General features: G+C 43.0%; 1 protein-coding gene across 1 annotated transcript in view; it reads left to right on the forward strand.

Moving 5' to 3' along the window:
- The first annotated feature begins 3,935 nt into the window (after window positions 1-3,935).
- ADAMTS12 (ADAM metallopeptidase with thrombospondin type 1 motif 12) overlaps window positions 3,936-23,442 on the forward strand; it is a 202,623-nt gene continuing 183,116 nt past the window's right edge. The window contains exons 1-2 of the mRNA XM_032213898.1: window positions 3,936-4,145; window positions 9,890-10,251. Of these exons, the coding sequence (XP_032069789.1) occupies window positions 4,019-4,145; window positions 9,890-10,251 (489 nt within the window). The 5' untranslated portion in view covers window positions 3,936-4,018. The remainder of the gene's footprint in view (window positions 4,146-9,889; window positions 10,252-23,442) is intronic.

A 23,442-nucleotide genomic window follows, 5' to 3' on the forward strand; every position in this document is an offset into this window, starting at 1 on the left:
AGGCGTGCCAGTGGTGGCATGCAGAGCGCTCTCTGCTGGCACATGGACCATCGCCACAGGTCAGATCTCTGTGGCATTTCTTTCGTGAACTTCGGTTTCCCTGCAAATGATGAAACAGAAGCTCACAAAAGAAAAAGATCTTACCTCTTGCCACGCTGCCAGTGTTGGGATGCCACGCCTCCCACCAGCCAGCTGGTTTTCTGGTCTCTGCTGAGCATGCACATGTCCACGCATGTGTGTGTGTGCACATATCCGTGCATGCACGTGCTCACACCTTTCAGTTTGGGAATGCGCACACCCACAGTTTGGGCACTTGGTATCTAAAAAGTTTGCCATCACTGAGAATTCCTGATAGCTTGGAATTCAGATAAGACAGCCATCAACAGGCACATAGAGATAAATCACATGTACACAAAATTTTAAAAAAGACAAAACCAAACCAGGAAAAAGCCCAAAAGACTACAAAGCATCACCTTCAGCAGCTCACATTCCAATAAAGAGGGACTAGATAAATAATCAGGCAGAAAACAATACAGTAATTAAGAACCCAAGGAGGAAACTATCCCCTCCCCCCTCCAAAACCCTGGCAGGGTAACCTACTGCATATCAATTGGCAAGTAAACTCACACTGATGTTAATGTTAGCAATAGCAATAGCAGTTAGACTTATATACCGCTTCATAGGGCTTTCAGCCCTCTCTAAGCGGTTTACAGAGTCAGCATATCGCCCCCACAGTCTGGGTCCTCATTTCACCCACCTCGGAAGGATGGAAGGCTGAGTCAATCTTGAGCCGGTGAGATTAGAACCGCTGAACTGCAGATAACAGTCAGCTGAAGTGGCCTGCAGTACTGCACCCTAACCACTGCCCCACCTCGGCTCTTGGGTAATGAAATCAGCCAACTTTGTCTAGTTGTAAGGCAGCAGACTAGAAGCCAGGAAACTCTGAATTCTAGTCCTGCTTTAGGCATAAAAAATGGCTGGGTGACTTTGAGCCAATCACCAGGAGACCACCTTGGGCATGAGAGTCTGCTGGGTGACTTTGGGCCAGTCACTCTCTCTGAGCCCAACCCATCTCACAGGGCTGTTGTTGTGGAGAAAATATGAGAAGAAAGGACCCCCTTTTTTGCCACCTTGAGTCATTTATTAAAAAAATAATGAAAGTGGTATAAAATTGAAATAAATACAAATACATGTCTGCAAGCAAAACATCCAAGCACTAAAAGCATCCAGAACTCCACAGTCCACGACTTTTCTTGAGTACAGAATAAATAAGTTAATAGAAGGAATATTTTGGTCAAAGAATAGAATTACTTTTAAAGCCCTACATGGTATTGGACCTGGGTACTTGAGAGACCGCCTCCTGCCAATTACCTCCCTACGACCAATTAGATCCCACAGATTAGGCCTCCTCTGAATACCATCTGCTAGCCAATGTCGGCTGTCGACCCCTTGGGGGAGGGCCTTCTCTGTGGCTGCTCCGGCCCTCTGGAACGATCTCCCCATGGAGATCCGGACCCTCACCACCCTTCAGGCTTTCCGCAAAGCCATTAAGACCTGGCTGTTCCGGCAGGCCTGGGGCTGATGAGTTCCCAGCCCCACTTGAATTGTTGTGACTCTTGCTTTGTTTTTAACTTGTTTTGTCTTTTGTCAGTGTTTTGTATTCCCCCCCCCCGACCTTTGTTTGTTAGCCGCTCTGCGTCCCTCGGGAATAGGGCGGCATACAAATGGAATAAACATTTCCAAACATTTCCAAACAATTCTTTGTTGGCCAAGTGTGATTGGACACACAAGAAATTTGTCTTTGGTGCATATGCTGTCGGTGTACCTAAAAATAAAATAGAATACCTTCATCAAGAATCATAAGATACAACACCTGGTGATAGGCATAGGTTACTAATAAGCGATCAAATTATACTAGGAAACAAATGAAACAATATAAATTGTAAATATACAAGTGTAGTAAGTTAAAACGCACCCATCTTCTAGAAAAATGAAACATCCTAGGGAATATGGAAAAGGGAGAATATTATATTTCTCTGGATCCGAAATGGAGAAACATGTTTTGAGGCAGGAAACAAACTCACTCTTATAGCCCCCACTTTTTTTAACGAACCATTAAAATGCCCAAACCAGTCTATTCTACATAACAAAGATCTCCCCCTTCAGCTCCAGGGTGATGAGATTAAGGCATGATAGTATTAGCCCTTTTACCCATCTCACTACAGGGCACCTGGGAAGAAGCAATGCTCAACCAAACTTGACTCAAAGCACAACCTAAAGAGTTGCCCCTGCATGGCCCTATGGGAGTCTGACAACCAATCAGAATGCATTTCTTGCACAAAAAAGAGGAATCAGAGAGGTGGGGCCAAATAGAGAATATAAAGCCAGGAACTCTCAGCCCTTCTCACTCTCTTATTCACCCAACACATAGCATGTGTTCCCCCTTTTCTGTTCAGAAGCTCAAGCCATGGGATCCTGTCCACCATTAAAACCATATTTCCAAGCAGCCTCCATGTCTCCAGGGTCTTTTCCCCCACTTGGAACTGAACCCAGAAGGACATTTCTTCCAACATAAGCAACATGGTTATTATCATGAGTGGGAAGAGACAGGTACTAGGAAGGAAGAGAAGAATAATAGTAATAGTCTTATTGCAGAAAATGACTTCTCAGGATATAGGAAAAGTTTATTTGGCAGCCAGGTTCAGAAAGTTAGCGAAATGACTAACATTGCAAATTCTGAACACCCTTCATCATCAAAGCACGCATTCTTATACATTCTCAAAAGCATCGCAACACGGAAATACTTAACTCATTTTTTATTGGTTATTTTGGGGGAAAAGCCTTATAAGTAGATGAGGGTCTTACTTCTCCTTTTATTACAGGTATGGACTATGTGTCATTAATGAACTTTATCTGAACCTTGTGGTTTGGACTTTTGACATAGGGACGTTGGCTAGAACATCTTGTGGTTAGAGGCTGATGACATTTCCTTTTAAAGCAAACTTCTAATTGTCTCTTTTATGCCATGTCTTCATTCTTATATTTTTAATCCATATTTTATTCTACTTTAGTCTTAGTAGGTAATATGACAGTGTTGAGGGAATTATTTGTTTAGCAGAGTGATGGCATTAAGGAGAAAAAAACTCCTTGTGCCTAGTTGTCTTGATCTGTAGTGCTCTATAGCGTCGTTTTGAGGGTAGGAGTTGAAACAATTTATATCCAGGATGTGAGGGGTCTGTAGATATTTTCACAGCCCTCTTTTTGATTCGTGCAGTGTACAGGTCCTCAATGGAAGGCAGGTTGGTAGCCATTTGTTTTTCTGGTTAGGAAAAGTATCCTAGCAAGGACAGCAATTTGGCCGTGAAACCAGGCACCCTTTGTGAGGGCTGGCTTGATATTCATTCTGGATACTTTTAAGCCGAACTGAAGAAACTCCGCAGCCCTCCTAACTCTGCGTTTCTGTGATGCTTTGGATTTTAGCCAGGAGGAAACAGTCCCTAAAACGCGCGCCCAACCTTGGCCGATGTAAAAGTTGTGGACTTCAACTCCCAGAATTCTGGCTGAGGAGTTCTGGCTGGGGAATTGTGGGAGTTGAAGTCCACCGGTCTTAAAGTTGCCAAGGTTGGACATTCCTGCCCTAGAAGAGGAGCTGAAATAGGGTGGGCGGGCGTCTTTTCCTTTTTTGGTCCAGCAGCCTTGCATTCTGCCACATGTGTATGAAAAAGGACTCCTTACCAGCTGCCTCTTAGACCCTCCTTCTCCCCCGAAATCAGACACCAAGACTTCTAATCACTCCTCCTGCCAGGGGGGAAAAACCAACAAAAACCAGCCCCGTCTTTTCTCATTAAGAACAGATTCTTCTCCTCTTCCTTCCCCCCGCCACTTTTTTTTCTTTAAACATTAATTTTTACCGTCCTTCACCATACAATGTGACTGGGTGCTTCCCTCCTCCTCCCCCCTTACTACTTAGTCATTTTTAAATAAAGAAAAGACCGTTTGGGTTTCCTACATCCAAAACATGCCATGTACCCTAAGAACTTGGATTGCAAACTTTTCCTTTTGGGTTCACCTCCTTAATATCCAGGGATTGTGCTATGCTAGGACTCCTCCACCCGGGAGATTTGTCTTCCCAGACCAGAAGCAAGGTCAGTAGCTTTTTGTATTTTTTTGTTTTTGTTTTAAAATGACAATCGCTGCCTTAAAGCGGAGGAAAATGGGGCATCTCTCTTCCTTCCACATTTCCTGCGCTCTGGATCTTAAGTTTGCAAAACAAAGGACCCCCCCTCAGCAAGTAAGTCGCTAAAGTTTCTCCTCCTGTGAATTGATCCAAGCTCTTTGGAATTTATTTCTGGATTTATTGTATATCCTATGTAAAATGCGTCTTCTGGGGAAAAAAAATCCCAATCACTGCCCACCGCAGCTCCTTAATGGAGGCAGAAACGTTGCAGAAGATTTTAAACCGCAGAGACATTCACAAATCATCTCCCCTCCTACAAAATTGGAGCTTGGTCGAAATTGCAATTATTATTGCCCATCCTCCTTGCAGCCAGTTAACTGGTGACCTTGTCTCTTCCAAGCTGCAATGACAAAAGAAAAAAAATGGCTCATTGATGATCATTTGCCTAGAAAAATCAGCTTCGCCCCAGAAACCACTCTGAATGGGATTTTGAACAACTCTGTTTTTCCGGTTGCAGTCTCCCAAACTCGGACTGAGTTTGAGCAGTTGATTCATCCGTCAATTTTTTTAAAAAGCATTTGACTCAAGAAAAAAAAGTAATAATGAAGAAAAAGGGCCTTTGTCTTCCCAGAAACAGTTTTATTATGACAGGTCTATAAGCTGCACAAATCCAGCAAAGGGACCCGAGAGCTGTTTATTGTTCATAGCCATTGATTTTGCATGAATAAGGAATTGTTTTGACCTGACCTCCCCCCCCCCCCCCCAAATTTGCACGTCCTGGGACTTGCACTTAAATAATACCGATGGGGTTGGTTAATATTTTCACAGCTGTTGATTGTACAATTTGAACAGCATGTTTGACAGTCAGGTGCTTGCACATTGTAATGGATTTGATTCTGTTAAAGACTCATCTGCAAGTACTACTCCATTTCTTTCGTACAGGTAATCCTTGATTTATAACAGTTCGTTTAGTGACGGTTACAAGTTAAAAAGCACTGAAAATAGCAATAACACTTAGACATATACCACATCACAGTGCTTTAAAGCCCTCTCTAAACAGTTTATAGAGTCAGCATATTTTCCCCAACAATCTGGGTCCTCATTTTATGGAAGGCTGGAAGGCTGGGTCAACCATGAGCCACTCAGGATTGAACTGCTGCCAGAATTAGCCCACAATACTACATTCTAACCACTTTGCCACCAAGGTTCCTAAGCTGTGACTAAAAAGGCGGCTAATGACTGTTTTTCTCACTTTGTCACATCCACAGGGTCATGGGATCAAAATACAGACACATGGCAACTGGGTCCTTGTTATGACGGGATCATGTGATCACCTTTTGTGACCTGACAAGCAAAGTCAATGGGGAAAGAATATTCATGTAATAACCATGTTATTACTGTTATTAAATGTTAACAACTATGGCAAGAAAAACCATAAAATGGGGCAAACATCACTTAACAAATGTCTCATTTAGCAGCTTTTATATAGGGGAGTCTTAGAAGAGAAAGCAGACTTTATACAGTACAAATTACACACAAATTATGATCCCTTAGAACAAAGATATTCAGTTGCACCTGAATGTTCTGCTAGAATGCATGAATGCTTTAGATGTATGTCTAATTGAGGGAACTAATCTATAACTAGCTTACTCCAACTTTTGCCAACCCTGCTGCCTCTAAGAAGGGATTGGGACTATAATTGCCAAAATTCCCAAAAAGAATGGCATGCCACTGGCTGGAAATGGTGGCAGTTGCAAACAACCAACATATTTGAAAAGCTGCATTAACTTCTGGGCTGCACCTAGAAGAGTGGAAATCATCATTATTATCAATATCTGGTCCTTGAGTCTTTGGGGCCAGCAGTTTCTACTGGAAGGTATCAGATAATGATGCTCCAAGTAGTTCCTAAGGACGGAGAAGGAAAGTATATCTGTTTTTTATATATCTACAGTATGTTGTATTGTGCAATACCAATACATACAGATTAAAGGGAAAGGTTCCCCTTGCACATATGTGCTAGTTGTTCCCAACTCTAGGAGGCGGTGCTCATCTCCATTTCAAAGCCAAAGAGCCAGTGCTCCGTGGTCTCCGTGGTCATGTGGCCAGCATGACTAAATGCTGAAAGCACACGGAACGCTTTACCTTCCCACCAAAGGTGGTCCCTATTTTTCTACATGCATTTTTACATACTTTCAAACTGCTAGGTTGGCAGAAGCTGGGACAAGTAAAGGGAATTCATTCCGTTACACAGTGCTAGGGATTCGAACCGTTGAACTGCTGACTTTTCTGATCGACAAACTCAGTGTTTTAACCACTGAGCCACCGCGCCCCTTAATATACAGATTAGATCTGTTCATAATTTACTATTAATACACATAGCATTCTGTTTACTAGCCTCAGAAGTCTTACAATCATATAGATGTAGGATTTGGTGTATCTCTCATTCACTGATTTCAACATGTATTTGAAAGTGGACTAGAAGTAAGAAAGCGGAAGGAGAGATTCCTTCCTCCATTTATTTTAGTTCGGATAGTAAGTACTCAAGATGATTTAAGAATATCTCAGCTAAAAAAGGTTTAGGGCTACTTCGCATCAGTATTCCTGTGTGATCTGAACTCAACCCGTGGTGATTTCTCTGGCAACACTAAGTCACTGCCTTTTTTTGAATGTTTCTTTGTATTTCTCAGTCTAGTTCTGGACTTTCACAGTAGTCTCTCACTGAAATATTATTCAGATAGAACCCTGATTACATTAGTGAGATTATTCAAGGTCAACTAGGTGCTGCCATTTGTTGGAAAAATAGCATGAACTACATAAGAGGAAATTGTGCAAAGAATAATTTTAGATGGAATTCATCAGAACAAAATGACTTGATGAGGACAAGCTGAACTTCATGAAAATATATTATTTATATATTTGAAATGAAACAGAAACAAAATATTCTCATGATGACCCCATAAGGTTCATCTTGTCCTATGTGTTATTTACATTGTCCTTTAGGTAACGCAGAAAATAAAAACAGTTTTAAGAATTCATTATGCCAATTAAAAAGCATTAAAGTAGAAAGTAAAACACAAACTATTACAAAGCTTGGCTCGTCCTCCAGATATGTTGGCTAGAAATTCTGGAAGCTGTAGCTCTAATATTATCTGGAGGATCATAAGATGAGGTTAGCTGACCTTAAAGAATGAAATATTTCCTAGAGATGAATTCCAGACAATGAGGAAACTGCTAAAATTAAAGTATAAAAAGCTAATCTTTATGATATTGATTAGATCCATAATTTATGTATTTATCTACTTGCTAAATTTATTTGCTGCCCATATCACATCTCACCATGAGGCTATTCTGGGCAGCTTACAACAATAATACAAGGGAAAAAAAGATAAAACATGTAAACATAAGAAGAGCAAAGGAATGAAACAAAAATAAAACATGGAAATAACAATAGCAAATTGTTATATACCACTTTTCAGTGCTTTTACAGCCCTCTCTAAGCGGTTTACAGAGTCAGCCTATTGCCCCCAACAATTTGGGTCGTCATTTTACCAACCTTGGAAGGAGAGAAGGCTCAGTCAACCTTGAGCTGGTCAGAATCGAACTGGTGGCAGTTGGCAGAATTAGCCTGCAGTACTGCATTCTAACCACCTGCACCATCACAGCTCTTATACAATAATATGAAATTAAAGAAGATGGATGGAACGAGAGCAGGAAACCCAAGTGAGGTCAGCTAATTAGCGTAGTCCAATAGCCACCTCTAGTGTGGAACTCCCCCATTTGGTTCCTAGGCCAACTAGGAGAGCCAGGTCTTCAGGCCCTTTGGAAGGATAGGAGGGTGGGGGCAAACCCTACTCGGAGGGGACAGGATGTTCCAATTCAGTTCAAACCTTTATTGTTAGAGTACAACATGTGTACAATGAGATTGGCTGAGCCTCCCTTCATGTACCCGCACCCCCAACACAATACAACTCATGGTGGAAGACAAATAAAAATCCCTAGCACAGTGAATCCTGCTAACAAACACCCAGTCCTATTGCACCATGTGAACTTATTGCACGTCGCGCTGGCCTCGCAAGCCAATCGTACTATGTTGGTGTAAGGTTATTTTTCATTCAGGAGTCTGACGGATAAAAACTGTTCTTCAGCCTGTTTGTGCGGCTGCCTATGCTTCTATATCTCCTTCCAGATGATAGGAGAATAAAGAAGGGCTGACCAGGGTATGAGTCGTCCCTGAGGATTTTCCTCACTCTCCTAAGGCAGCGACCCAGTGGTGGATTCCGGATCCCGTTGCAATTCGTACACTGCAACGGGGCCCAGCGTCCATCATGTGGACATGCGCAGCATGCGTGCAGTGTGCACATGCGTACTTATCACCCGCAATGTTCCAGCTGCTCAACGGAGCGTCACACAGGCGCCGTACGCTCTGTGTGCATGTGCAAAAGCCCCGATCAGCTCAAATACCAGTAAGGAGTGCGGGCGAGCGGGTGGGCCCTCCGAAGCATCGTACCGGAATGGTACCTGGTGCTCCCAGCAGGCACCGGTACTCCCGTATCGGGGCGTACCAGTCGTATCCCACCACTGCAGTGACCCCTAGCGATGTCATCTAGTGGGATCAAGGGACAGCCCACAATGTTTTGTGCTGTGCTGACCACCCTCTGTAATGCCTTTCTATCCACGGCTGTCAAGGCAGCACACCATACCGTAATGCAATGAGTGAGGACACTTTTCTATTGTGGACCAGTAAAAGGAGGTCATCAGTTGTGTTCCAAGACTCTAAGGAAGTGGAGTCTCTGTTGGGTCTTTCTGGCCACCTGGGTCATGTTGATTTTCCAGGTGAGATCTTCACTGAGATGGACTCCAAGGAATTTAAGGGAGGAAACTCTCTCCACACAGCCCCCCTCGATGTAAAGTGGGGCAGGTTCCTCTGCCTTCTTCCGGAAGTCTAACGCCATCTCCTTTGTCTTGCTGATGTTTAGGTGCAGGTTGTTTTCTAAGCACCATGTGGATAGTTTTTGAACCTTCCTCCTGTACGGTGCTACAGCTGATAAAGTTCATCTGAATCCTTCCTTGATTCATAGACCGATAATAAACTAAGAGTTTCTGAAAATGCTGGGCATTTAAAAGCAACAACGATCTTGCCTCACAGTTAACTAATCTCTCTTAGGAGCTGCCACATGGCTGTTATTAGGTATGCTGAGGAGAAAGATCTCATTTACCATCGACCTATTGAAATCAAATCATAATTAATTTATTTCAATAGATATATTTTAAGCAGGATATAAACACAATGTCTCAAAAGTGCTTCAATGGTTCAGACCAGAGGTGGGTTCCTACCAGTTCGGCCCGGTTTGGCTGAGTAGGTAGTAACTCGGCCGGACACGTGCCCGAACCAGTTCTATTCTTGGTTGATAGATTTGATTTTCTGCTCTGCACATGAACAGAAGAATCTTCACTGAAAAAAAATGTATTTTTCCCCTTTTTAAATGTTTTGCATATGCGCAGACCCTTTTTAGGTGCAAATGCGTAAGAACAAAACTTTTGGGTGCCGAACCGGTAGTAATGCTGGCAGGAACCCACCCCTGGTTCAGACGTTGAATTTTGCATGGGAATAATGGCATAATGTTATACACTGTAAATATATCCAACTCTAATATTAATAGTGATCACTTTTTTAAAAAGCTATGTTTTGACCCTCTTTTTTTTATTCCCTAGATCAATTTGTTAAAGCGCTGCAAGATTATCAAGTGGTTGGCCCAGAAAGAGTTGATGGAGATGGACGTTTTCTCTCCTACCATTTACATCTCCATGCTTCAAACATCAGAGAGAAAAGAGACTCCAGGAGAAGGGACAGTAAAGCATATTATAAAATTAGGCACAAAAACAAGGATCTCTTCTTCGACTTAACTCTTCACCGAGAGCTACTGTCCAATAATTATGTTCTGGAAAAGCGCTATGGCAACTATCTTGGTGCTAAGATCACGCCAAGCGTAGCCACGTCATGTCACCTTCTTGGGACGGTCATGGATTCTGACTCCAGGAGTGGAACAGCAGCGATCAGTACTTGCAATGGGCTAGTAAGTGACTGAGTTATTTGGAAATCTTTATCACCCTTTGTAATTGTAAAAGGAAGATAGTCTGAAACCAGCCCAACTTTAGAAACTATTCATAAAAAAGGAAACTGATTTTAAAATTGACCAAAATAGTGTTACCTGGTACCAGGGGGGAAATGCTACTGCTTCAGACCGGTTCGCCCAAACTGGTAGTAAAAAAAAAAAAAAAGATACCGGTTCGGGCAAACTGGTATTTCCAACTATTGGCTGTGATGCATGATTTATATTAGCTAGAAAGCAGGATTTCCTGCTTTCTAGATAATCTAAATCGCATGGCACAACAGATTCCCCCTCCCCCATTGCTATTCACTTACCTTTGCAGGTACACTCACTAGTAGGCTCAGATGTCATCACATCCATTTTTTGATGCAAGGTCCTGTGCATGCGTGGAAGATCCTGCGCATGCGTGGAGGTGGTGCGTGTGAGTGAAACGCACACCTGTGCTCACATTGCTACCGAACCTGCAGCAAAGTTAAGTTGATTTCACCCCTGCCTGGTACCTACAACTCGATCTTGTAGGAAAATTTTATCTTGAGGCTAGCTTAAATTATCTTAAGCCATAAGAATTGGGTCGGAATCTGAGCAATTGTGTGTACTTGATGGCTGTTGTTGTAGGATTGTTAGACAACAAGGATTGGGGGCTGGTTAGTCATATTTAGAATTCAGAGAACATCACTGCTTTCATAAAAATACTGAGGGAGATGAGTGATTTAGACATAGGAAGTAAAAACAAAATGAAATAATGAAATAAAGAATTGTTGTTATGGAAGGGCTTCGCAGTCACTATTAGAGAAGCCACATGGATTGAGATTATGAATATGTCACATCCAGGGGTGGGATTCAGCTAGTACAGATCGGTTTGTGAACCCGATGCAAATTTTGCAACTGGTTCGCCGAACCCATTGTTGGAAGGACTGGCTGGCTCCCCCCACCCCATTATCCACATTAAGCTTCATGTGAAACATACATACAGGTGTTCCTTGACTTACAAGAGTTCTTTTAGTGACTGTTTGAAGTTATAACCGCAGTGAAAAAGTGTCTCATAATAGTTTTTCATCCTTATGACTGTTGCAGCCATCCCCAAGGTCACCTGATCAAAAGTCAGATTTATTTTATTTCTTTGTTTTAGAAAATTTATATTGTCACCTGCTTGCACATGGAGACTCAAGGCAACCTATACAGATATAAACACCATATATTTTTGTTAAAAATAATAATAAAAAGAAAAATAATGAAATAATAAAAGAAATGAGTAAAGTAATAGCCCCCACCATGGCGACAACACACAATCATACGAACCATTTAATGGGCTCCATCCTGCTCTGGGTTCTTCAGACCCTCTGGCAGTTCTAGTTCTTCAGCAGAGGGGTGAAATTCAGCAGGTTCTGACAGGTTCTGGAGAAGTGGTAGCTGAAATTTTGAGTAGTTTGGACAACTGGCAAATACCACCTCAAGCTGGCCCCAGAGTGGGGTGGGAACTGAGATTTTGCAGTATCCTTCCCCTGCCCCGCCCACCAAGCCATGCCACGCCCATCAAGCCACGCCCACAGAACTGGTAGTAATATTTTTTTTTAATTTCACCACTGCTTTAGTGCCTTTCAGAAGAGTGTTAGAGTGGGGGCCATTCTAATCTCTGGGGGAATGATGTTCCAGAGAGAGGGAGCCACCACAGAGAAGGCCCTTCTTTTGGTTCCCGCAGATATATCTCCCTAGGACAGTGTTTCTCAACCTTGGCAACTTGAAGATGTCTGGACTTCAAGTCCCAGAATTCCCCAGCCAGCGAATGCCAAGGTTGAGAAACACTGCCCTAGGAGATGGGACCCACAACATTCCTTGTCTCCCCAGATGCTTGGCAACTGCCTCATATTTATGATGGTTGCTGTGTCCAGGGGTCATGTGATCTTTTGCTATCTTCTGACAAGTAATTCCCATTGGGGGAAGGCAGATTCACTTAACAAACATGTTGCTAACTTAACAACTGCAGTGATTCACTTCATAACTGTGGCAAGAAAGTTCGTAAAACGAGGAAAAGGGTAATTGTCTCACTTAGCAACATAACTTTTGGGCTCAGTTGTGGTCATAAATCAAGGGCTGCCTGTTTTTGTATCAAATATAACAATAGCTCTGTAAGAAGATTAGAGTGAAATTTTATACAGCCTGTCTTTAGGTGACCAATGAGATTTTACCAATGGAAAAATTTGAAAAATCAGTCATCAAAGGCCCAGCTGACCCATGCTTCCAGCTTGAGGCTCAAATGAGCTCTTAGAATTGATGCAATATAGCTTCTATAAAGTTATCTGGTTCTTTCTTTGTAGTGACTTAAGGTCATCCTACCATGTCTTACATTCCTTTTCTGTCCTTTTCTGTCCTTTCCTTTTCTTCTTTTTGTTCCTTCTTTTCCTCGTGTATAAGAACTAGGGATTCTGCTACATAGCTGCTGATCCCTATTTTTGCAGCTTCTGGAGATGTTAATCCTTCAAGGTAGACAAGTTTAGGAAATAGGGGTTAGTTAAAGGTGGAGGTAAAGGTTCCCCTCGCGCATATGTGCTCGTCGTTCTGACTCTAGGGGGCAGTGCTCATCTCCGTTTCAAAGCTGAAGAGCCAGAGCTGTCCGAAAACGTTTCCGTGGTCATGTGGCCAGCATGACTAAATGCCAAAGGTGCACGGAACACTGTTACTTTCCCACCAAAGGTGGTTCCTATTTTTCCACTTGCATTTTTAAATGCTTTCGAACTGCTAGGTTGGCAGAAGCTGGGACAAGTAACGGGAGCTCACCATTATGTGGCGCTAGGGATTCGAACCGCCAAACTGCAACCTTTCTGATCGTCAAGCTCAGCGTCTTAGCCATCATGTCCCTCCACTGAGCCACCACAACCCTAGGGGTTATGAGGAGTCTTGAAATGTATTACGGTTTGGGGTTTCATAATAGAATATTGAAAGCCTGTCAAAGCTACTCTAAGCTTCAACAGATACCCAACACAATAAAGATGGAATTGTGCTGAGTTTCTTTCCCACACTTTCTACTTTCCCAGGAGTCAATTCTCTTTTTCTGTAACTGCCGGGCATTCCCTTCCTCCTTCTGTGAGTCAAACCCACATTCTGTCACTGGGACCCATTCCAGCCTTAATTACTCAAAATCTATGATTTCTGTTCTTTTAAGACAGGAAATATGATAAGTCACATAAGACCAATAGGCTTAACCTCAAATTCCCAAGAAAAAAAACAAAAGAAGAGCCATGCTTTGCTCAGTCATTAGACTTAGTCATATGCCCTCTTGATCATCCGATGATGTCCTCATAGCCAAAATAAGGACCCAGATTGTTGGGGGCAATAGAGTCACATTGTAAACCACCCAGAGAGTGCTGTAAAACACTATGGGGTGGTATATAAATCTAAGTGTGATTGCTATTGTTATTGCCATCATCTCAGTCATTGTGGTTCTTAAGGAAGCTTCTGGCTCTACTATAAATTGCTGTCCCTTCTCTGTCATCTCCAGATACTTGCAGCAAATGCAATAATCACTATAGGTATAGGCATTTGGAGGAAACCTTAACGATACCATGTGTATTATGATGTCTTTGTGAAATTGCACACTTCATGTCACTTGTGCATAACGCACGTGACGTCCTTTGTCTCCAGAGATGCCCAGGATGAAAAGTTTGCAGTCCCAACATACCAGGGGTTGTCAGATTAGGGAAAATGTTCTCTACTTTAACATTGAATGTCAAGGGTCCTCTGGTGGCCTTGCATTTCTTTGACAGTTAGAGATACCTCTAGACAATTGGGGTTTCTGTCACCATGGTAACCTGGTTTATACACTCTGAAAACTTGAGACATGTCCTTTTTTTGTTTCAAAAGTTTTTTTTAATTTTTTTAACATACATATAATATAATCCAAAGTATACCGTTACATTTGATATTATTGAATATTCAATAATATATCAATTCCTTTTGCCATCAAGCCTCGTCAATTTTTATTTGCTCTTCTGCTTTCCGTACACCATATATAGTCTATTATTTCATCTTTAACCCTTCTCCTCTCCCTCTCTCCTCCTCCCTACCTCATTTTTTCCCTCTACCGTCTCTCTCTTCTCTACTTCCCCTTGCTCTCTCCCTCTCCTCTCCCCTCTTTCCACACCTTCCCTTTCTCCTTCTCTTTTCCTCCCTTCTGCTGTCTCCTCTCTCCTGTCTCTTCTCTCGTTTTCCCTCTCTTTATCTCCCTTCCAGTCTCTATTTTGCATGGTGTATTTCCACCTTTTAGCAAACCCCATTCAATATCAGTGGCATTAATAATTATATTCCAAATAACCATTTTCTATATTACTGATTTTATATACCTTCTCCTTTTAAAGGTATACCTTTATACGAGTTCCATTTGTTTCCTCCCCCCCCCAAAAAAACCCCTCTTTTTGGGATGAAGTGCGAGACGGATTCAAGTTTCCAGCTATCAAACTTGTCACGTCTTCTAGGGCAGGAAAAGAAAGACGGAATTTCTCTTGAATTTTCAAAACAAGGCATTTGGGTTGGCTCAAAGCCAGCCAGAATATCTGGAATTTGAGTTTTGGCCTAGTCCCTAATAAATAATAAAATAAGAGACAGCTCTTAGTGAGTTGGCAAGCAGCTGCCGGCTGCCAAATTCCAGCCCAAAGTATGTTCTTGATCCTTAGCTCTTCCTTCTTTCCACAGATTAAACAAAGCCAATGTAAACATTTGGGAACATTTCCCCCCTTTTGGCTTCCATCCCATTAAAGAGAAATGAAAAAGTTTTGCTTCCCGGCAGTTCTGTAAAATCTCCTGGAGCTGTGCTCAAAAAGCTTACATGAAAAGAGGGCCTGATACAGATGGAAACGTCGCCTGTCTTGTTAGCTCTGTACAGGTAAAAATAAAACTATCAAAGAGTTCGGCATCAAACATTGCCAAGAAAAGGGGTAAGGATCAAAGTGTAATAGCAAAGGCAGACCCTCCCAGTCTGGAGCACTCCAGATGTGCTGGACTACCATTCCCACAATTTTCAAAATAGTTGGAGAAAACTGACATATGTTTTATTCTACACACACTGCATATGGAATCATCCGGCGCTTATTCCTGTCTCCTGTTTAGTAACAAGCCTCAGGGTTTTCAAAGGGATTCTGAAAACAACTGAAGTTTTTTTTAAAATTTGCAACCCAAATTTTTAAGGGTACAATTATTATTTTGGTGGTGTTGTGATTGTGGTTGTTGTGTGGCATAGTGGCAGTAACCAGGAGACGGCAATGCTATTGCAGAGTAGTAGCTTGGCTCTGCCAAGGTATCAGCCCTGTTATAGCTTGCACCCTTGGCTTGCACCCTTCCCAAGTTGGCCACAGGAGGGTGAGCTGGCTTTGTACCAGAGAGAAAGAAAGACAAGTGGGTCTTCCTGCATGGTCAGCCAAGGTCCCCTGCCTTCCTGAATCTGTCTTGCAAGCAGGCGCCAGAACAGGAAAGTTCAGAGCACCAGCTCGTCTCTCCACCAAAGTGGTACCTATCTATCTACTTGCATAACTGTTAAGTGGACAGAAGCTGAGACGAGTGACAGGAGCTCACCCTGCCACACAGTGCTCAAACTGCTGGAGCTGAAAACATCTTCGGCATCAATAAGCCACTGAGCCACAGTGCCTCTAAAGTTGTGATGGTGAACCTATGGCATGTGTGCCATAGGTGGCACGCGGAGCCATTTATGAGGGAACGCGAGGTGTTGTCCTGTCAGCCCCAGTGCGCATGTGCGTGGTGGCCAACTGATTTTTGGCCATTTTTTGAAAAGCCACCCAACGCGCAAGCCAAAAGTTCGGGAACAGACTCCTGGTTGGTGCATTAGGCTGTTTTTCGCCTTCCCAAGGCTCCTAGAGAGCCTCTGGAGCCTGGGGCGGGTGAAAAACAGATCCACCGGAAGTCGGAAAATTGGCCTTTTCCAGCCTCCGGAGAGTCTCGGGGGGGGGGGAGTCCGTTTTCACCCTCCCCAGGCTCCAATAAACCCATGCGCATATGCGCGGGGTAGCAGGTGTGTGTGTGCCATGTGTGCATGTGCAGGGGGCACGGCACGGGGGGGGTTTAAATTATGAGGGTGGGTACGCGAGTGTGCTTTTGGCACCCAAGGCAAAAAAGGTTTGCCATCACTGCTCTAAAGGGTACAGTGGCTTCCTTGCCTGCTTCTTTGCACCTTTAATTTCTCTTTCTGTCCGTAAGAAATCTACTGCTTCTTAGCCTTGCTATTTCTGCTGCTTATTTATTTATTTATTAGCCCAGATCCAATGTTGTTGATTCCAGATTATAAAATCTATTTGTAAAACTTCAGTAGTTAGGAAAACAATCTCTCTACGTGCTCACGGACACTCTCGCTATATTAACAAATTCCCCTCAGGTAGTCAAGTAGACAATAGGACCTGTGTATTTTTCAAGAATTCAATTTGCTAATTAAAGAAATGCCCAGTTCTAATATTCCAGCAGTTCCCATGTTTCTGTCTCTGTTTTTCATGATAATAAATGACATTTAAGCAATGTTTTCCCTCCCTTCCCTGTACAGCAAGATCGAAGTGGTTTATAGGGTATAGAAATGTTAATTTAGCCTTGAAGGAATAACCAGTAAGGGACTGTTTCCTAGGTAATCCTTGCTTTCTGAGCTAAATCTTTACTAGCATTTCCTACTCATTTTTGCACACTCAGTAGGCTTTGAAAAATTCTGTTGAGTGGGGAAGAGATATCAACCTGTTGGAGGAAATATCCATCTGGTTCAGTTCCAAGCCGGGAGAAAGACACTGGAAACATGGAAGCTGATTGGAAAGATGGTTTGAGGGTGAAGCAGAACCACATGTGGCTCTGGGCAGCTGACCACATGAAGTTGAGAGTGAGTTTTTTAAATATCTTCTCTTGGGCTTTGCACTTGAGCGTCCTGTTCCTGTGCAAGAACATGTATTCTATTGGTTGTTGTCAGACTCCCATGGGCTATGTAGGGGTTATGTAGGAGTCATAGCTGGCTCTAAAGGGAAAGTACAAATCCTAGGTGTTTGAGCTAAGTTTGGTTGAAGTTTCTGTGGGTGATGCAATGAAGGGGCGTTGGGCAATTCCTATTGTGGTTGAGGGCTAATCCTACCTTTGTTCAGGCCTTGCTGCAGGGAATTTCAAAATATCCTGCCTTGAATAGATTTCTGCCTGCAGTATTTGCTTTGCCTATGAATAGAGCTACTTGGCTTCTTTCAATAAGCTCTTTATCTCTTAAGTGCTGACATCTGCTGAGGGCTATTAAGAAACGTGGGGGCTGCTTTCTCCCTCTAAAAACATGCTTCTCCATTTCTCATCCTGGGAACTACAATATTCTGCCTTTTAAAAATATTTCTCAAAATATTTCATTCTTCTAGGAGAGGGGTGGATGCTAACTTTCTACAAACCCGACAGACCTTTAGCCTTAAACTGCTTCTGAGATTTGAAGCTGTTGGAGGAAATATCCATCTGGTTCAGTTCCAACCTGGGAGAAAGACACTGAAAGCATGGAGGCTGGTTGGAATGATGGTTTATTGATGGAGCAGAACCACATGGATTCTGGGCATCTGACCACATGGAGTTGGGAGTGAGGGGTATTTATACCTTCTCTTGGGCTTTGCACTTGAGCTTCCTGTTCCTGTGCAAGAACACGTATTCTATTTGCTGTTGAAGGGATCATAGCTGGCTCTGTACGTTGTCTGAGCTCTCAGGTTTGGTTGAAGTTTGGACTCTGATGGAATGTCCTTTGGAGATTGTGCAATGTAATGAGCTCTATTGCTAGTGGGTTAATCCTGTTATGTCCTGGAGAGTCATGTCTTAATCCCATCATCCTGGAGTTTAAGGTCTTTTGTTTTGTAGCTAGGATGACCCAGGCTTTCTTAATTGACACAGATATCTGCTGGGGGCTATTAAGAAAGGTGTGGACTGTCTTTTTTTGTCTCCAAGAGCATGTTTCCCCAGCCCTCTTTAAGGAAATAGAATATTCTGCCTTTTTACTGTTTCTCAAAATATTTCATTCTTCTAGGAGAGGGGTGGGTACTAACGTTCTACAAAAGCATGAGAATAACACCTAGCTTGCAATGAGACCAATTACTGTACAGACCTGGCTCAGATCAAAGCAAAACAATGCTGGCCCTTACATGGCGGTATTGCTTTGAAAGGCGATGAATCCTTTTGAACGTTTTCCACGGTCACAGATGGATAAACCATGGAAATTGACGAAGAGGCAAGGACAAAGGTCATATTCGCAATCTGTCCTTAGACACTTTCAATCATGGGAATGAAAGATTCAACTCCCCTTTCCAACCAAGTACAAATCGAATATTGTGTTGTTGTTTTTTCTTCTACTTTTTTGGATCTGTGTCACAGAACTCTTTGCAACAACCCAACTTTTTTTTTTCTTGGAAACTACTTTCCCCAGGAGATGAGAGTTATTTTCCGAATGAACCACCCTTTCCTCTCCCTCCCTGAAAAGTTCAATCTCAGTTCACAGTGGTTATCTTCCCATTGTAATGTTCCCATCAGGTCTGTTTCTACTCTCAGTGAACAACTTGGGAGCTCTATTAGTGTGTAAGAAAAAAAAAATTATGTGGTTGTGAGCTGTTTGTTGTGGCATGCTAGTGGCCTGAGTCCCCTCGGGGAATAGGGCGGCATACAAGTTTAATAAAATCAAATCAAAATCAAATCAAGCTTGCAGCAAATTTGGACAGTGAGGAGGTTGGGGAGGAACATGGGCCAGTCCTGGAGTCTGGGGAAAGCTCTGATAAGGGCTCCGTGTCGGAGGCAGAGAGGGGAGCTGAGCCGTATGCCAGTTATTAGCTGCCTTCAGAATCAGGCATCAGTGAGGCAGATAAACAGCTGGAGCCTGTTTCCAATGTGTGCATGTGCAGAGTTGCTAGATGACGGGAACACCTAAAGAACGGGGGTGGACTTGGGAGTAAGTCTACAGGTGGACGATGAATGGAAATAAAAGAGGAGCGAAAGGGAAGTGGAGTATGCAGGAGACAATTAGTTTGCTTAATCGGTTCGTGACTCTCTGAGATTCCTTGCCACGATTTGCAGATATCGGCCTTGCAGCTCTCCAAGCCAGATTTGACTGTAAATCCTCCTTGAAAGACTTTGCTGGATGTGAATGAGCAGAATTCACAGTAAATTAATAAAAGGGTTTTTTGTCAGGGCAAGGAGTTTGCCTCATGCACTCGGGAAGCCTCCATCAGAACACTGTTAGGATTTCCAATTGAAGGTGCTGTGTTGGGAGTTGGGTGAGATCACCACGAACACAGAACAAGGACTTGTAACAGCAAGTAATTAGGATTCATTCTAGTGCAGGGCAAAACCATTTCAAGGCAAGGAATTGGAAGGCCAAGATCTTATTGCAACATGCTTGGTTGTGTGGCCTATTTTCTCAGTGGAGGGGATCCTTGGCTCACTCCCCCATCCAACTTTGGAGAATCCACTGTAGCAGCATAGTGGCACAATTTGATTTAAAACAGGAGTCACCAACCTTTCAGACCTCAGGGACCACTAAATTCATAATTTTAAATCTCGCGGACCATTAATATCTGCCTAATGGGTGGGCATGGCTAGGTGGTCATGTGACTGGGTGGCCAACTCAATGTCACTCACATCAAGGGGCACCTTACCAGCCTCTACTCGCCCACCCCCCCCAGCCACTCCTTGCCTGCCCGCTCCATAGGGGCCCCAGCAGGAAGCAGTTGTTGAACTTAAGCAGCCACCATGAGAAAGAGTTGGCAAAACAGCTGGCTCAGTTCAAATTAGATCTGACCGAGAAGGAAGCTCAGCAGAAGCACCTCACTGAGGGCTACGAGCATAGGGGGAGAGTCTCTGCAGCAACACAAACATTCACCGCATATATCTGGCCCGGGGGCCGTAGTTTGAGGACTACGTAGTTTGAGGACTGAAAATACCACCAAAATCTTCTTGTAGACCACCAGTGATCCATGGACCACCAGTTGGTGACCACTGATTTAAAAGACCTAATATAGGCTTGTTGTCATGCTAGCATTAAGAGTTTGGATGGCAACTGAGTTTAGTCACTGCAGCAATCATAGAAATATGGGAAGTTGCTAGAAACCAATACTTTTATTGTTATGATGGAGATGTGTGTTTAAGACACAGCTCTGAACGGGTGGACTGAAGCATTCAGTTACTATCTGGTCAAGGAACACTGTTGGTTGACCATTTTCTGTGCTCAAGTGAAGTGGTTCTAATGTTTCCAAGTTCCAATGAAGTGCTAAATGGACAGTGATTCTCTGTGCTAGACTTACAGAATGTCTATGCTTGATGTCCTGATGGCCAAATAAATATAATAATGGTCAAGCCAGTCCAGATCACTCTTTAAAACAATCTGTGTTTTAAATTAGAAGAAGGAAAAGTTGATCTGAGAGAATCCATCATAGATGCAATCGTGCTAGTTAATTCTGTCAGCTGCAGAGGGTTTTTTTGCTTGTTTCCAAAAACAATTCCAGTTTTTCCAAGAACACTTTCCTCGGGAGAATGGAATTCCTGGGTGTGATGGAAAAATCATTATCACAACTTCTAGGTTTTAGAGAAATTTTATTAGATGAATTGATCTCATGCACTTCAAGCATTCTGTAAAGGCTTGCTGGCATATTTTTTTTGCTGATGTTTAGATACAAGCCAGTCAGTTCAATAACAAAGAAAATGAAAATATCATGAAGATGAACTTCAGGTTTTTAATAGCCATTAAGTTCAACCAGTTCACAATTTCTATTCTTTATGACAGCATTGGAGTTCTACTGAGGACTTCATAATGAAAACTGACCTGGGACTTCATTAAAATTTATTATCGTGTTTGCAGGTTCACATTTGTGAGCATACGGTACATGTTTGCACCTGCTTATTTCTCCCGGGAATAGAGACAATTAACAACAGATGGTATTGTGGTATAACTATGTTACGTGAATTTATTTGAGAAGAACCAGAGAGTAAAAGAAAGTTTGGTTTGTTCACGTTTTGTTCTCTGGGTTATCCCTCTTCAAATAAACAAAGGTTCTTAGTTTCCATTACATGCTATATAAAACACGCTGGGATGTAACTAATGGTGCTTACCCACTGAGTAAGGAGTTTCTGGTTTTATTTGGTCACAATGCGTGACCAAATCCTTATGCGTGTTTGTCTTCAGCGTGGAACCTGAAATACCTACCAGTTTTCTATGGAGATTCTCAGTCATCCAGATCTCATGGTTGTCCCAAAGGTGCTTTTTCAAGAGGCAACTGGATTTTCTGGTTTTTCTGTGAAGACGTTTCACTTCTCATCCAGGAAGCTTCTTCAGCTCTGAGTGTTGTGTTACTTGTGCCTTCTTTATAAATTCCGTGACCTGTTCCAATACTTCTGTTGGTAGAAGTGATTTCAACTCTTGGAGTATGTGTTCCACTCTCTCTTTCAAAATCTCAATTGTGTAATCAATCTGTCATATTCTTTCACTAGCTGATAACCCGGCGTTGCCCGGGGATGTATTTATCCCAATCCTATATTAGAGGGAGCCTCCTTGTGGAGTACTGTGAAGCCGTTACCATAGCAACTCCACCGTGCTATACAGTAGAAGCCATTTTAAGGCACAACAGGCTGTATCTTAACAGAACTTGAATCCAAAATGCACACTATCACTGTCAAAAGTACTGTGACTTGACACTATACATATATTTCAGTCTTTTTCATTTCATTTTTCATATATATAAGATTAAGACGTTGGAGCTGTGCTTTCTGCAGGATGTTTTCTGCCCTGTGTCCCTTCACTGTTACGCACAGGTGCAGGCTGTTGGGGATGAGTCTGTGGTGTTTGCATCTCAAACTGAAGCGTAAATGGTTCCTGTGGGCTGCAATTTTTCCGTTCAACTCATCAAGTCATAATAGTCCCCGATGCTGCTATATAAATGCCCAGATTTTAAAAGCAACCTAATCTAATGGGGTAAAAATGAATAAGGGATGTGTCTTTTACAGGCGGAATGGAAAATACTTCCTTTTCATGCTGGGGTTCTCCCTTCTTTAGCTGCACAATTCTGGAAACACCATCCTTGGAGCTCAACTAACACCTATGCCATGGAAATGCTAGGCATGAAAATTACTGACAAAATGTCCCTCCCCAATTTGCGGGGATGCTCTTTGTGGAATTTCTTTGGCAATCGAGCCATATTCCTACTTGCCACCTAGGAGTGTATCTTTGTAATCAGATACTCTTTCCAGGGATGCAGTGACTCAATGGCTAAGACGCTGAGTTTGTCGATCAGAAAGGTTGGCAATTCAGCGATTCGAATCCCTAGCGCTGTGTAACGGAGTGTGCTCCCATTACTTGTCCCAGCTTCTGCAAACCTAGCAGTTTGAAAGCATGTAAAAATGCAAGTAGAAAAATAGGTGGGAAGGTAATAGCGTTCCGTGCGCCTTTGGCGTTTAGTCATGCCAGCCACATGACCACGGAAACGTCTTTGGACAGCACTGGTTCTTCGGCTTTGAAACGGAGATGAACACTGCCCCCTAGAGTCAGGAACAACTAGCACATATGTGCGAGGAGAACCTTTACCTCTACCTTACTCTTTCCATCATACTAGGTATTGCAAACCTCCCCTATGTATCTGGGAATCCAACACTGGGTCGATCTCGTAATGTGTCTCCCCGCCATCTCTATAGAGCCGAGTACCAGCAGTAGCATGGGTCGAGTGCTGTCCACCTGTATGGGCTTCCGTAGACTGCTGTGGAAGACTGGATGTACTCTTCCCAACAGTCGGGGTAGTTGGGAAGTCAATAGTCGGTACAGCTCCACAGTAACAGGGTAGATTACCCTCACAATGGGGAATGGGTCCAGAAATTTCGATCCCAGTTTCTAGCATGGAATTTTCAATTTCAGGTACTTCATCAACAGGTACACCCTCTCCCCCACTTGGAAAGGCTTCTGTGGAGCTCATTTCCTGCCAGCCTGGACTTTCTGGGTTTCGTCTGCTTTCCTCAAGGCCACTTTTTCGGCTCCCCACACTCCCAGCAAGGCCTCTACCCACTCATTTGGGCTAGCGGAGGAAGGAGCTTCCTGAGGATATTCAGATATGGGGTCGAATTCTACTCCATTCACCACCCTGAAGGGAGTAAAGCCCATGATGCTATACACAGCATTGTGTATAGCACCCTAAA

The sequence above is a fragment of the Thamnophis elegans genome, chromosome 3 (genome assembly GCF_009769535.1).
Source record: "Thamnophis elegans isolate rThaEle1 chromosome 3, rThaEle1.pri, whole genome shotgun sequence".
NCBI lineage: Eukaryota > Metazoa > Chordata > Lepidosauria > Squamata > Colubridae > Thamnophis > Thamnophis elegans.